At 39.4% G+C, this 14,572-nt stretch overlaps 1 protein-coding gene across 1 annotated transcript in view; it reads left to right on the top strand.

The window, feature by feature from the left end:
- Positions 1-14,572, top strand: part of STXBP4 (syntaxin binding protein 4) — a 184,688-nt gene that overhangs the window by 103,478 nt on the left and 66,638 nt on the right. Inside the window, exon 15 of the mRNA XM_056127634.1 lies at positions 6,524-6,657. Coding sequence (XP_055983609.1) covers positions 6,524-6,657 — 134 coding nt within the window. The remainder of the gene's footprint in view (positions 1-6,523; positions 6,658-14,572) is intronic.

Here is a 14,572-nt window from a genome sequence, read left to right as displayed (position 1 = left end):
ATACTCTCGGTATCTTGCTGGGCTCTCCGAGAGGGGCAGAGGAATTGAAGTCAGGTCGGTCATGTTGGCCACTTATAAGGCAAACGCCCTACCACTGTTTGGTTTTAACTTGTTTGTATTCTCTTATATACATTCTCTGTCCCTCTCAGAGGGCCCGGCAAGCTACTGAGAGTATCCCGTCCGCACAGCAGAGCCTAGCAAGCTCCCCATGGCGTACTCGATATGCCAAAAACAGTAACAATAATGGGTCTTATTCCCCTGACCCTGAAAGAGCCTCCAGTACTGCAGCATTGGGAAGGACGAGTAAGGAGAAGTCGCTAAAATCTCCGGGCTGGGATGAATGGAGACATTACTGGCTCCAGTCGAGCAAATTGATGAACAATTAAATGACAGTGATACAGTGATACTGTGCCCTTTTCAGAAAAGAAATCATTGCTCTCCTGGAAATCTCCTTTCTTGAAGAGAGCAAGAAAGTGCTCTATTTGTGTCTGAGGTGCCTACAAACCCCCTCAATTATTCCAGCACTCCCTAGCATAACAGAACATGAAATGAAATTTATATTAAGAATATAAAAATTCCTCGCCCGCTCCTCTCTGGAAAGAAAGATGGCGGCCGCACGGGAGCCTTGTGGACAGCAGGTTTGAGCCGGGGGTGGGGGGCGGCAGGGGCCTCATGGGAAGGGAGGCGTTCTGGGCCGTCCTTCACGCCCAACCGAAGTCACCAGCTGCCCCCCACGAGCGGCTCTCCGGCACGGCCATGGCCCCAGAGGCACAAGGACTTAGCACAGAGAGCCACCCGCTTGGAGCAGAAAAGCAAATGGACTATGTGTTAAACCGCGCCAGCATGCCTGCCCGGAGGGGAAAGGGTGTTAACCCACTGGCCCGCTCCTCTCTGGAAAGAAAGATGGCGGCCGCACCGGAGCCTTGTGGACAGCAGATTTGAGCCGGGGGCGGGGGGCGGCAGGGGCCTCATGGGAAGGGGGGCGTTCTGGGCCGTCCTTCACGCCCGACCGAGGTCACCAGCTGCTCCCCACGAGCGTCTCTCCGGCACGGACACGACTCCAGAGCACAGAAACCAATCTCTTAACTATCTAACTTTTAATAGAAATACTTCCAGGGTTAATAAGTAAAACAGCAGAAATCCAAAACGGCGCGGCCGCTATTGCGGCCACGCGACATCATTTTATTCTTAAACCCAGCTGTAGAAAGCAAATCATTTCACAACGCTGTTTCAGCATATCTGATTGGGGGGGGGGGGTCATAAACTCTAAACAATAATTGTGCATCTTCTATCGAAACAATGTATCTAGTAAAAGTAGATAGAGTATTAACTAGAACTCATCTGCCTCACAGGAATTGGGAGGGGTGGGAGGTGGGGTTCTATTGGGGTTCGCAGTTAAAAATAAGTATTGGTAAAGGGAAATGTGTTTGATACTTACATGACTGAGACCTAAACCCAAAAGCTCTGTAACTTTTCCCACAGTGATTCAATAAAGAAATAAATTATTAAAGAAAAAAAGAATATAAAAATTCTAAACAGATTTCTTTTACTGTGTGCCCCAAACTAATATTGTGACATTGGAAATGAATTCCAAAGTTTTCATATTAAAAAGAAGTTAAGAGTCCAGAGAGATAGTATAGCAGGTACCAAGCTTGCTCTGCATGTGACAGACCTGGATTCAATCCTTGATACTCCATATGATCCCTCATGCATGCCAGGAGTGATTGCTGGCATTGGCTAAGCATATACCTTGAGCACTCTCATGTGTGGCCCCCAAACCAAGTAAATAATACTTAATTTAAAATTTACTGTGTGTAGGAGCACTTACCTTACATGCAGCCAACCAGGGTTTCATCCCCGACACCTGTCAGGAGTGATCCCTGAGCAGAAAGCCAGGAGTGAGCCCTTAAAACCACCAGGTATGGCCTCAAAACTCAAAACAAACCAAAATAAATTATTATTTATAAGTCAATGGACCAGAATGTTGCTCATAGTAGATCCTTGTCTGGTATGTGTGAGTGAGGCCCTGGGTTTAATTCCCTGGGTTTAATTCCCGGAACCAAATAATTACTATAATACATATAATAGTCAGAGCCTTCTTTTTCCTTAAACTGATGGGAAGAAATTTTGATTTTAGATATCTTTAGTATGCAACATTTTTCTTTATCTTAGAGAATTAAATAGTAAAATTTAGTTCACTGTTTCTTATATGCTCTCTTTTATTTGCCATTTTTATTGATGTACCATGATTTACAATGATGTTCCTTATACTTTTCACACATAGATAATTCTAATATCACACTCCCTAACAGAGCAACTGCTAATTAGTGGGCATTCCCTCAACCAGTGTTCTCAAACCCCTCCCATTCACACCCCTCCTCCCCAGATAAGCTCAGTTCTTAGACAAAATCTTTAAATCTTTTGGCCATTTTTCCCCTTAATAGGGTTTTTTTTTTTCCACTTTTTGAGTCACACCCGGTATGCCCAGGGTGGACTCCTGACTCTGCACTCAGAAATTACTCCTGGCATTGCTCCGGGAACCATTTGGGATGCTGGGAATCGAACCCAAGTCAGCCATGAGCTAGGCAAACACCCTACCCACTGTGCTATCACTCCAGCCCCTTAATATGTTTTTTCATATTCCACATACGCGAGAAATCTGTTCTTGATTGTGATTTTGGTGATACCTACACACATATAAATGAATAAAGCTAATTTCTAAAATTCTACAAAGTTGTAAATCAATAATAAGTCAATTAAAAAATTCAGAAGCTCTAAATGTTTTATAGTTATGTAAATTATGTATATGAGAAACTATCATTAACTGTTGTGTAAACCACAGAATATGAATCCACATAAAAATAGTTAATTTTTTAAATAAAAAGAGAAAAGATTAGTTTTTTAGAGCCAGAGAAATAGCAGTTAAGACAAGTTGCCTTGCATGTGGCCAATCTGGGTTTGAACCACATGGTTCTCCAAGCACTGCCAAGATTGGTTCCTGAACATAGAGCCAATAGTAAGCCCTCAGCACTGCTGAATATGGCCCCAAAAACCAAACAAACAAATTTAATGAAAATATGAATAGGCCTACAAAAGTATAAATGTGTGTTTTACATTAGAAAATATTATCTCATGGATAATGCATATCTGCATTAATAAGTTACCAAATAACTTTATAAATGCAAAAAATGTCACCTAAACATTTGTCACCGCCACTGTCCTCCCATTGTTCATGGATTTTCTCAAGCAGGCCCAGTAATGTCTCCATTGTGAGACTTTGTTGTTACTGTGTTTGGCATATCGAATACTCACGAGTAGCTTGCCAGGCTTTGCTGTGCGAGTGAGATACTCTCGGTAGCTTGTGGGACTCTCCGAGAGGGGCAGAGGAATCAAACTATGGTCGGCCACGTTGGCTGCGTGCAAGGCAAATGCCCTATGTGCTGTGCTATCGCTCCAGCCCTGGGAAGAACATTCAAAACAAATGAGACATTAATTCTTACTTTAAAACTATAAAACCCTCAGCTAGATAGTAATAAACAGCCTTTCTTAATCTAGTAGAATGCAGCCTTAAGCACCATGAGTGAATGCCAAATTCGGTGACAAAATGTTGAGAAGTTTGTCTTCTTATCTCTTAAAGCTCCTTTACTGCTCACAAAACTGTTTTAAGGCTATGAATTCCCTAAGCTAGTGCTTGTCCATGAAGTCTTGTATTTAAATATGAATGAAAATTTGGCTGGATAAAGTATTGTTGGTGGTGTTCATTGATTTTTTTTAAACTATACCCACGATTGTCCTCTGACCTGTAGAATCTCATTTGATTGCTTGATCTGCTGTGAATCTCACTAGAGTTCCTCTGTAGTTTCTCCTTTGATCATGCTTCTTTCAATATTCTGTCTTTGTCTTTAGTCATTCTGATTATAGTGTATCTTGGAGCTTTTCTATTTGGGTGTTTTTTCACTGGGATTCTTTAGGCCTCTTGAATCTGGGTTTCTGTATTCTTTATCTCTAGAAAATGAATCTCTAGAATATGAATTTCTTTGACCAGAGATCTGTCTGTGATTTCTTTGGCCAGTATGTCTTCAACACATTCACTTCCCTGTTCCTCAGAGATTCTGATGATACTTTGGTTGTTTTGATTTTGAGGCCACACCCAGTAGTGCTCAAGACTTACTCCTAGCTTTGGGCTCAGGGATCACTACTGGTGGGGCTTAGGGGACCAGTTGTGCTGGAGATTGATTGAACTCAGGTCGGCTGTGTGCAAGACAAGTGGCCTACCTGCTGTACCATCACAGCATTAGATTCTGATTATTCTTATATTATTCCTCTTGAACTCATCTCTTCTCTGGTGAGCCATTCATTTCTTTCTAGATTTTTTTTTAACATCTTCTGTTGTTTACTAGCAGTTTCCTACATCACATCTTGGAGCTTGCAAATCTTGTTTTCAGTTGCTGTTACTCTTCTGTTCAGGCCTTCTATTGAACTTTTTCATGTCACCTACCATACTCTTCTTATTTGTCAGTTCTGATTATAGCTTTCTCATTTGCACTTTTGTAATTTCTAGTATTTTGCTGACTATCTGTATCATTGTTTCTTTGAGCGCAACATGATATTTCTAATTATCTGAGAAGTTACAGAGCTGGTAGAACTGGTAGAGCCTTCCATGCTATTATATTCATTCATTCAGTTTCGTGGGCTTCTATGTGGCTTCCAGTTGTGTTTACTGTGAGCTGAGGGTAAATCTCTATAGCTCACCCCACTGTGTGTCTCTGAGGGATTAGGCTGAGTGTTGCTCTATTCCTTCCCTCTATGTTCTCACTAAGTGACAGGGAATAAGTGTGTGCAGTGTGAGGTGTGATGAGTAGAGTGTAAGCAGCTACGCAGTTCAGAGTGTAGGCAACAGCAAGCACTTATGGATGCACAGTACTGATGTGAACCTGGAAGACTGAATGAACAAACAGAGGGCCAGAGCTATGAATGTGGGCCTGTTGAAATGGTAGGCTGCTGAGACCCAGACAGAAGGAAGGGAAGTTTCCAGTTCCAAAAAGGCCCCTGCCTGTGAGGAAATAGGTGGCTGGATCAGAGAGATAGTATAGCAGCCAGTAAGGTACTTCCCTTCCACACTGCCAGCCTGGATTCAATCCCCAACACCTCAGATGGTCCTCTGAGCTTACCGGAAGTGATTCCTGAATGTAGATCCAGGAGTAAGCCCTGAGCACTGCAGAGTGTGGCCCCCAAACAAAAATAAAATAAAATAACCCAGGGTTGTTGGCCAGGAAGTCAACCTCAACTGGATGACTGAATAAGTGAAGAGGGGGACTTGGATATGAATGTGCACCTACCCCATATCTTTTATAATGAGTCTGAGCTATGGTCACTCAACACAGAATTTGAAAAATAAATGTTTTTCTTTCTTATGAATAGCCAAGAATGGATTATAGGTAATGATTGTTTTTCATCAGTTTAAATTGTTTGTTTTTTTTTTTCAAGAAAGGCTTTGAGCATGATGAGATTTTTGCATGATGGGTTTTTTATGTAATCGTAATGCAGTTGTTCATTTGTGCTGATATTTGCATTTTTAAAGTGAACTAGGGGCCACAGAGATAGTACAGTGTGTAGAGCACTTGCCTTGCATGCAGACAACCTGGGTAAGGCTGCATATGGTCCCCTGAGCACTGTCAGGAGTAATCCCTTAATACAGAGCCAGGAGTAAAGCCTTAGTGCTAGTAAACCCTTAGTGTAGCCCAAAATACAACAACAAAAAAATAATTGCTCTAGAGTTTCAGATTTGGAAACAGCAATAGGATGAGTTTAAGAAATTTTAAAAGTATATCAAATTTATATCTAATATCACTAGGGAATAATAAGCAGTAGCCTTTTTATTTAAATTTATGCTTTGATTGGTTTTTTGTTATCTTTTGATTTTGAGGGTCATACCCAGCAAAGCTCCAGGCTCTGTGTTCAGGAATCACTCCTGGAAGGCTTGAGGGGGACCATATATGATGCCGGAGATTAAACCTGGGTCAGCTGTGTGCAAGACAAGTGCTTTACCTGCTGTACTGTCTCTCCAGCCTATTTAAATTTATGTTTTGAGTGCTTAATTTTGATTTTTACAAAACTGAAAAAATGGCTGTATCGTATATCACAAACCAGTATAAATTCAACAAATGATTTAGGAGATAGACCATCCTTCTGTCCCTTCCACCTTATATATGAAGTCAGAATATTTTTAAAACATGCTTTGTCATTATATATCAAGGAATTAATAACAAGCTATTTTTAAGATATGCTTTATCATTATCAAGAAAGTAATAATAGCTATTTTAAGATATGCTTTATCATGTATCATTGAATTAATAATAAGGAAATATTATGTGTGAAGGACTTCACTTATGGTCATAAGAATATAATGTCCCCAAAAAAGAAATATTTTTTTAAGTTTATAATTAATAAAAACTTGTATTTAGCAAAAATTTCTATTTTATTCACTGTATGATTAAGTTCAACTTTATTATTGCCCTGACAGTGACAGAAGAGCTGTGTTAGCTTCACAGACTTGCCTCACACCGCTGGGAAAGAATGGACGTAATATTATAGCAAATCTCGCGCTTGAATCTAAGGAACTTGTTAAATCTGTTCGTGCCATACTGGATATGGATTGTAAGTTTTCTGCATTTTTTTTTACTTCCAAAAAAGTTGCTCATTAACAAAACAAAAGAGAAAAGCCAGAGTGATAGGGCAGATAAGGTATTTACGTGCATGCAGCCAACCCCAAATTCAATCCTCAGCATCCCACATGGTTCCCTGAGCTCCATTAGTAGTAATTCTTGAGCCCAGAGCTAGGTGTAGCCTCTAGCACTGCCATGTATGGCCCAAAACCTTTTTTTTTTTAAAGAATAATTTTAAATATGAAAGTTTTGTGATGTTAAGTGTATTGTATTGACTTACTTAGAATAAAATTTGTTAAAAATCTCAATGAATTAATTGTGGGGGTAGAATATATATAAATATGTATTGTCTAGAATCAGCATTAAAGAAGTTTTGAATAGTGTACAGCAGATGGAATAAGTTGAAGGGATAGCTCAGTGAGTAAAAGACCCCCAGAATGCAATAAAGATGAAAGACCAAACTGCTTGAACAGTGAGATGAGTAGCACTGTGGAAAAGTCCCCAGGATCAAAGACAGAGAAAAACAAGGAACAGACCCTGGGGCAGTCAGCTGGGTCATTATTGAAAGGGCTGTGGAATAGCTGAACCCGTTCCCTACTTTTCATAGCTGCTGGCTCAAGGCCTTTACTCCCAAACTAGGGCCAAGAGAATACCTATCTCAAGGAACTGCCTAACCTGTCACTGAATAGCCCCAAATAGAGCATTGATTAGAAAGAAAGGCAGAACAGCAGTGTAGAGGGTGATGACTCAAAGGACTTGAGTGTATAGTTTGCATTCTAGGGACCCAAGTTTCAAATCTCAGCAGCGTATGAGCCCCAGGCACCACTGGAAATCATCCCTCTTTATCTTCCCTAAGCCGGGGGCCAAATATATTGAAAATGTAGAGAAATACAGATAAAGTTCTATAATAAATATAAAAATAATAGATTTTGCGTAAAGTTCTGGGTTATAAATTATTTGGTTTGATTTAAGCAATGTTCAAAGACCCTTGAGTAACATTTGACTTAAAAACTATGTTCTACAGGCTTGGAATTCATACCACTAGTAGATCTGCTCAATTTCTGCATTGAATTGTACAGGTACATGACAGAGCTATACTAAATGTAGCACTGTCCTCCCGTTATTTATCAATTTACTCCAGCAGGCACCAGTAATGTCTCCATTGTGAGACTTGTTGTTACTGTTTTTGGCATATTGAATATGACACAGGAAGCTTGCCAGGCTCTGCCGTGCAGGCAGGATACTTTCAGTAGCTTGCTGGGCTCTCTGAGAGGGGCAGAGGAATCTAACCCGGGTCGGCCGCCTGCAAGGCAAACGCCCTACCCACTGTGCTATGACTCTAGCCCTTCTGCATTGAATATATTTTTGACTATATTTTTTTAATTCTGTATTGCAGTTTTTAAAGATAATATTCTTAAAACCTTATAAGAGTTCTCTATATAAGAAAATTCTGTGAGTTTTAGAAGGAATGAATACTCATTCTTCTGTGTTATAATGTAAGCACAGGCATTTCTGAGTCAGGGTGGGAACAGTGGAGGGAAACACCTGCATAGACATAGCCCCGTGGACAATTGCCATCATTAATTTTAATTACCTTGCTAACATTGACCTTTCTATTTGTCAAACATGATTATTCAAAGGAAATATTTGAAATTCAGCAGAACTTCTTTGGAAGAAAAGTGAAAAATTCCATCTGCACTTTTTATTCATTATAAAATTATAGCTATTCTGCTGTTTTAAGACTTGCAAATAGTTTTTGACATATTTTTATTTAGAAATATAATTACTCATGTTTGCATATTTCCCAGTACTTTTATAATTTTATATGACTTATCTTTTTAAGATTGGTAATTCAGTTAAACTTAGCTCATTTTTCCTTCTCTTTAAGGAGAGCATTTTCTTTATATAATGAAAAGCAGAAGATAAGCAGATTACTACCAAGAGAGATATAAATTATTTATAGCCTCTACCACATTTCCTTTGCTTATAACTATCTAGTTATTTCATGGTACAATTGGAAACTTTTACTTAGGTAGTTGCCTGAACATTCTAGTTGGGAAAGGAACATGATAGTATATTTTACTATGGAATTTCCTTAGAAGGACTAGAATTTCTTGGGTTATTTAGTCTAAAACCAAGATCTGGTTTTAGAATCCAGAAGATTATTCTGAGCCATTTTTTTTTCCTAATGGATGTTGGTACACATCATTTTTGTCCAATTTCAGGAGTGCTTTTGAACCCCAACTTAAGAACACTGGGTGTGAATCACCATGGAAACTTACTTTCTATCGCAGAGTACAGTATAGCATAGTGAAGTGTGATGTAGTGTAGTGTAGTATAGTGTAGTATAGTATAGTATAATATAGTATAGTGTAATAGAGTATAATCGCAGTCCATTCAGCTCTCATCAGATGCTCTCCAGCAGGGAAGAGTAAGAGGCAGCATTGATTGGAGCTGAAGTTTGAATCCTTCTGTAAACTTTAGTGCTCCTAAGAATGTCTGATATACCTTGGAGGTGCCCCAGAGAGTTCCCCAGGTGCTCATGCAACTACAATGGGTAAATTATTTAACGTCCATGCCTATTTCCTCATATAAAAGATAGAGATAATGATAGCTGAAGAAGCAGGTTTGGAGAATTAAATAAGATGCCTGTAAAGTATCTAATAGAGCACCTGGTAGTATAAGATATTCCATAAATAGATTTGCTTCCACTGCTAATGCTGGTGCTTTATAATAATATGAATATTTAACAATATTAAATATTAATGATTTAAATATTTATGTGATATTCAATAATATCAAAAGCTTTTTGGATACATTTGAAAATATGATCAATAACAACTTTAAATTAAAATAAGGTGTTTAATTTTACTGATCTTAATTAGAATGCAATCGTCAGAGGAACTGCAGTTATGTGCCAGAATCAGCATTTTATCTTTCTGGTTTTTATTGTTAACTATAAGGAAACGTTGGTCTTTATAATGTTACATTAATTCCATCTAATTGAATTAATCAATTTGATGTTGACTAATTCAGCATCAAAACCTGGGTGGTGCTTAGGGAGATCTCCATTAGAATTTGCCAATCTAGTAATGCTTTAACATATTATTTGAAATAAATACTTATTTTGAGCTGCAATAGTTGTATAACTTCCAAATAGATTGGCAATTCTACAACAATTCTCCAAGGAAAAGGCAATTTTACTTAAAACATGCCTAACAAAGAAGTCACTAGCCAGATATTCTATAGGAGGCCATTAATAAGAAGAGAATTTATCTATTTCCCTGCAAATTGGCAGCATAAACATAAGCATCTCCTTCCTCCAAGATTACCATGAAAATGATAAATGGAACATTAATAATAGGATTAAAAATCTTCAAAAGCATGGGCTCGGCAGTTAGCACAGTGCTTGAGCACTTCCCTTGCACACATAAGACCCTAGTTTGATCACTGGCACTGCATATGGTCCACTGAGCAATGCCAGGAGTGATCCCTGACCGCAGAGCCAGGAGTAGGCCCTGGTCATTGCTGGGTATGGCACAGAAACAAAAATCTTCAGAAGCACTGGAAGTTATAGGCAGATCCCCAAAACGTCCATACAAATAGATTGTCCAGTATAGAAGAAAAACACAATTGATCTTTTGTTGGTCCTGCTGAACAATTAGGGAGTAAGAGAGCAGAGAAAGTCTGATAGAACACCGTTAAGGCTTTCTAATTTGAAGGGAATAAAAAAAATGTGAAGGGGATAGATGAACTACTATTACTACTTATCTTGATGAGTCAGTAACATTTGTTGAAATCCTGAGGAGTCATCCAGATTCCATGCCAAACTGAAAACTAACAGGTGTGTGGTCTGTAAACAGTACAAACATACTTTTTTATTTTTTTCAACTTAAATGTATTTCTTTTTTTCTTAAATTTTGTTTGTACACGGTTCACGGTCCTCCCATTGTTCATTGATTTGCTCGAGCAGGCCCAGTAACATCTCCATCGTGAGACTTGTTGTTACTGTGTTTGGCATATCGAATATGTCACGAGTAGCTTGCCAGGCTCTGCCGTGAGGGCAAGATACCCTCGGTAGCTTGCTGGGTGCTCCGAGAGGGGCGGAGGAATCGAACTCGGGTTGGCCATATTGGCTGCGTGCAAGGAAAATGCCCTACCGCTGTGCTATGGCTCCAGCCCAAATTTTGTTTAATTTTTAAAAATTCTTTATTAGTGAAACACCATGAGGTACAGTTATAGACTTACAAATTTTTGTGCTTGGGTTTTAGTTATACAATGATTGAGTACCCATCCCTCCACCAGTGCCCATTCCCCCACCTTCAATGCCCCCAGCATCCCTCCCACCCACCCCCACCTCCCCATCCCACACCACCCCTGTGACAGAGCATTCCCTTTTGTTCTTTCTCTCCTTTTGGGTGCTGTGGTTTGCAAAAGAGGCATTGAGTGGCAATCATGTTCGATCCTCCCAGGATGAGAGATGCATGCTGAAAGTAGACTACAAACACACTTACGTATGACATACATCAGCACATAGAAAGCTTTAAATGACAGTGACTTTGGCACCTCTAGTCCTAGCTGACCTCTCTCTCCCCTCAGACTGCTGCTTTGTCTTTATTCAGCGCAAGAGCACAGGGCCAACTCTCACTTGACCTTTGGGAGGATGACTGAAGCAGCACCTTAGTTGAATGTCAGATCAACAAGGGGTTCGATTCATCCTTTGAAAAGTCAAAAACTAGTTTCTGAGTAGAAGGCTCCCTACATTAAACTACTTCATAAAGGGAATATATGTATGTGTTTATAAACACACATTTCTTTTAAGTTTATATAAACAAGGTTTATGCATATACATTATAAAGATGATTTTGAAAAAGTACACAGCACTTAAAGCCAGAAAATATAACCATCAAAATTAAAAATAGACTTCAAGATCAAGATGGTTAGAGTGATCTATGCCAAAACATCCCCATTCTGCTCCTACCCTTAGAAATGACATTTAAAATTATGTGTTTCAGAGGCTGGAGCAATAGCACAGTGGGTAGGGTGTTTGCCTTGCATGCGGCCAATCCGGATTCGATTCCCAGCATCCCATATGGTCCCCTGAGCATCACCAGGGGTAATTCCTGAGTGCAGAGCCAGGAGTAACCCCTGTGCATCGCCAGGTGTGACCCAAAAAAGCAAAAAAAATTGTGTGTTTCAAAGAGGAAAACCAAAAGTGAAACATCTAGGGGCCAGAGCAATAGTGTAGCTGGTGGGGCATTTGCCTTATACAGATTTGACCCAGGTTCAATCCCCAGCATCCCGTATTGTCCCCCAGCACTGCCCGGAGTAATTCCTGAGTGCATAGCCAGGGATAACCCCTGAGCATTGCTGGTTGTGGCTCAAAAATGAAAACAAAAACAAAAAACAAAAAGTGAAGCATCTTCTGCACCATAAATAATGTAAGACTATAATAATAAATGGGATCATAAGCTTCAGAGATTTCTTTTTTTATTTTATAAGATGGTTCACAATATTTGATTACAGTTAATATTCAGACACCCATCCCACCACCAAATTTGAGATGTTTCCATCCCAAGCCCCAATACCTGTCCCAAAACACAACTGAAATGATGTATTTTGTATTGACATGGAACAACTGTATTTAGACCTCCAAGGACCTAAATGATGTTTGAACAAATGAAGTAAGGAGTAGGATTCTTTTGTGCAGAGAATGTCATTGGTTTTCTTAAGCTACTCATATATTAGACATTTTGAATCCCTTCAATTTAGAAGCCCTCTGAGTCTGCCACTAATTAAAATGGAAAATAAATATTCTTACCCACTACAGGTGGGAACATAACTTGGCTCAAATTCTTAGGAACCAGTCTTTCAGTATATATTAAGAACTTTTTAAAAAGCTATTTGAAGTGGGTTTTTTTTTGAAAGTTAAAAATATTTTAATGGTTATGTTTTTTATCTGTGTGCATTTTTAATTAAGGCACCATGACCTCAAAAATTATTCATAATATAGTTTTAGGCATACAGTGTTCCAGCACTAACCCATCACCACTGTGACCTTCCCTCAATCTTGTCTCCTCCCACTTTCCTTCCTGTCTCCTTGACAGGCACATTTTTAAGTTTAGTTATTACAGTTTGGGTCTCCTGCTTCCAGTGTTGTTGGCTCTGTGTTTTCGACATATATTTTAACCCAGTAATCCTACCTGTTGGTATTTTTACAAAGAAAATAATGACAAATGTGCTTAAAATGTCCATATGTAAAGATTTCCACCACAACATTTCTTATAATAGCAGAAATATGAATGTTTACCTCTTGCAAATTGGTTGACTAATTATGCATTTTTTACTTAGTTGAAAACGTGGATGAACTTTTCCTCCTCCCAGCAGTGGCCATCTGATTGCATGTTTGTGTGAGCTTCCTGCATTGAATCAGGTGTTCCTGTCTGAAATTAGTAATATTTTAACTTTAAAATTAGGATGTCAGTAATAACTAGTTTTTATTTTTACAATCTGAAACTAATTAGAAGTTATCTGCGCATATGGGAAAAGGTTTTATGAGAAAAGGGGAAACACAGTACTGCAACATTTAAAGCACTCATAATTTTTCTTTTAAATCCAAAATTCAGACTTGATGTAGCAATTTCTCCTTGAGCTTATTCTAGGCCCCAAACTCTCATTATTGCTTTTCTTATTTCCCCTAGCTCACATTTTTATTAACATTAATTTATCAAAGGAAAAAGTATATTTTTAAGTGATTGCCAACTGTACTATTTAGAATAGGCATTATTGTATTTTTTCCTACTAAGTAATCTTGTTATCTCTATATATTTATTTTCCTAGAATTGGGGGTGATGTTTTAAGCCTGAAAGAGCAGAGCAGCTTGTGTAATTCTGATGCCATTTGAGAGAGAATTTCAACTGGTTTTTGTAAGGCAAATATGTTCCCTGGAGACTTGATTTTTCATAACTAGATAATTATGATCACCATTACCCTGTTGTCCGTCAATTGCCTCGAGCAGGCACCAGTAACGTCTCCTTCTTCCTAGCCCTGAGATTTTAAAAGAGCCATTTCAATGCTCTTTCAGGGTTAGGAGAATGAGACCCATCATTGTTACTGGTATTTGGCATATTGAGTACGGCACAGGAAGTTTGCCAGACTCTGCCGTGCGGGCAGGATACTTTTTGTAGCCTGCCAGGTTCTCCAAAGGAAAAATGAGACAATAAGATGTTGCACGGCCGCATTTGTGGCCACGCGCTTCCGGGAGATGGGTTTTATAGTCTCTGCGTCTTGGCTGTTGATGGGACCAACCTGGCGCTGGCAGCAGCTGGTGGGTGTGATGCCTATCTACTGGAAGATGGGGGCGTCTGGGTGGAGAAGGCCCAATCCCAATCTGAGCAGGCTTGGAAATCTCAGCCCCGGGACCCGCATGCCTGGGTTCCTCTGCCAGTTCTTTCATGCATGAGGCTTGTCTGGACGTGTGGAGAGTGATCCCAGTATGGCCGTGGCTGGCTCCGGAGGTCCTCAGCTGCTGGGGCTCTTCTCAGGAAGGGGGGAGGGAAACTCAACCCACCCCCCTCCAAGGGGCCCCGGTGAGGACAGCCAGGTGCGGGGCAGGAGACTAGATAATAGCCACTGTAAATATTTGTGGAAATATCAGCATTCAAGAAAAAGGGTAAACTCATATTCTTTTATATTGTAGCAAATTGAAAGTAGGTTACTTCATAATGTTTCATTAAGGAAATATATCAAATTTAATCTTGGCGATTTCTGGAAAATAAATTATGATCGGGTTATTTAATTTTGTATCAAATAAGCAAATTATTGTTATCACCATGATCATAAGTATTTTTTCCCAGTCATGATTGAATTTCCATGGTGGAAAGTGAAATGAAAATATAGTGTTTTCA

The sequence above is a fragment of the Sorex fumeus genome, unplaced genomic scaffold (genome assembly GCF_029834395.1).
Source record: "Sorex fumeus unplaced genomic scaffold, SorFum_2.1 ptg000063l, whole genome shotgun sequence".
NCBI lineage: Eukaryota > Metazoa > Chordata > Mammalia > Eulipotyphla > Soricidae > Sorex > Sorex fumeus.
Note: the sequence above shows the minus strand (reverse complement) of the source record. Positions and strands in the feature narration are given on the sequence as shown.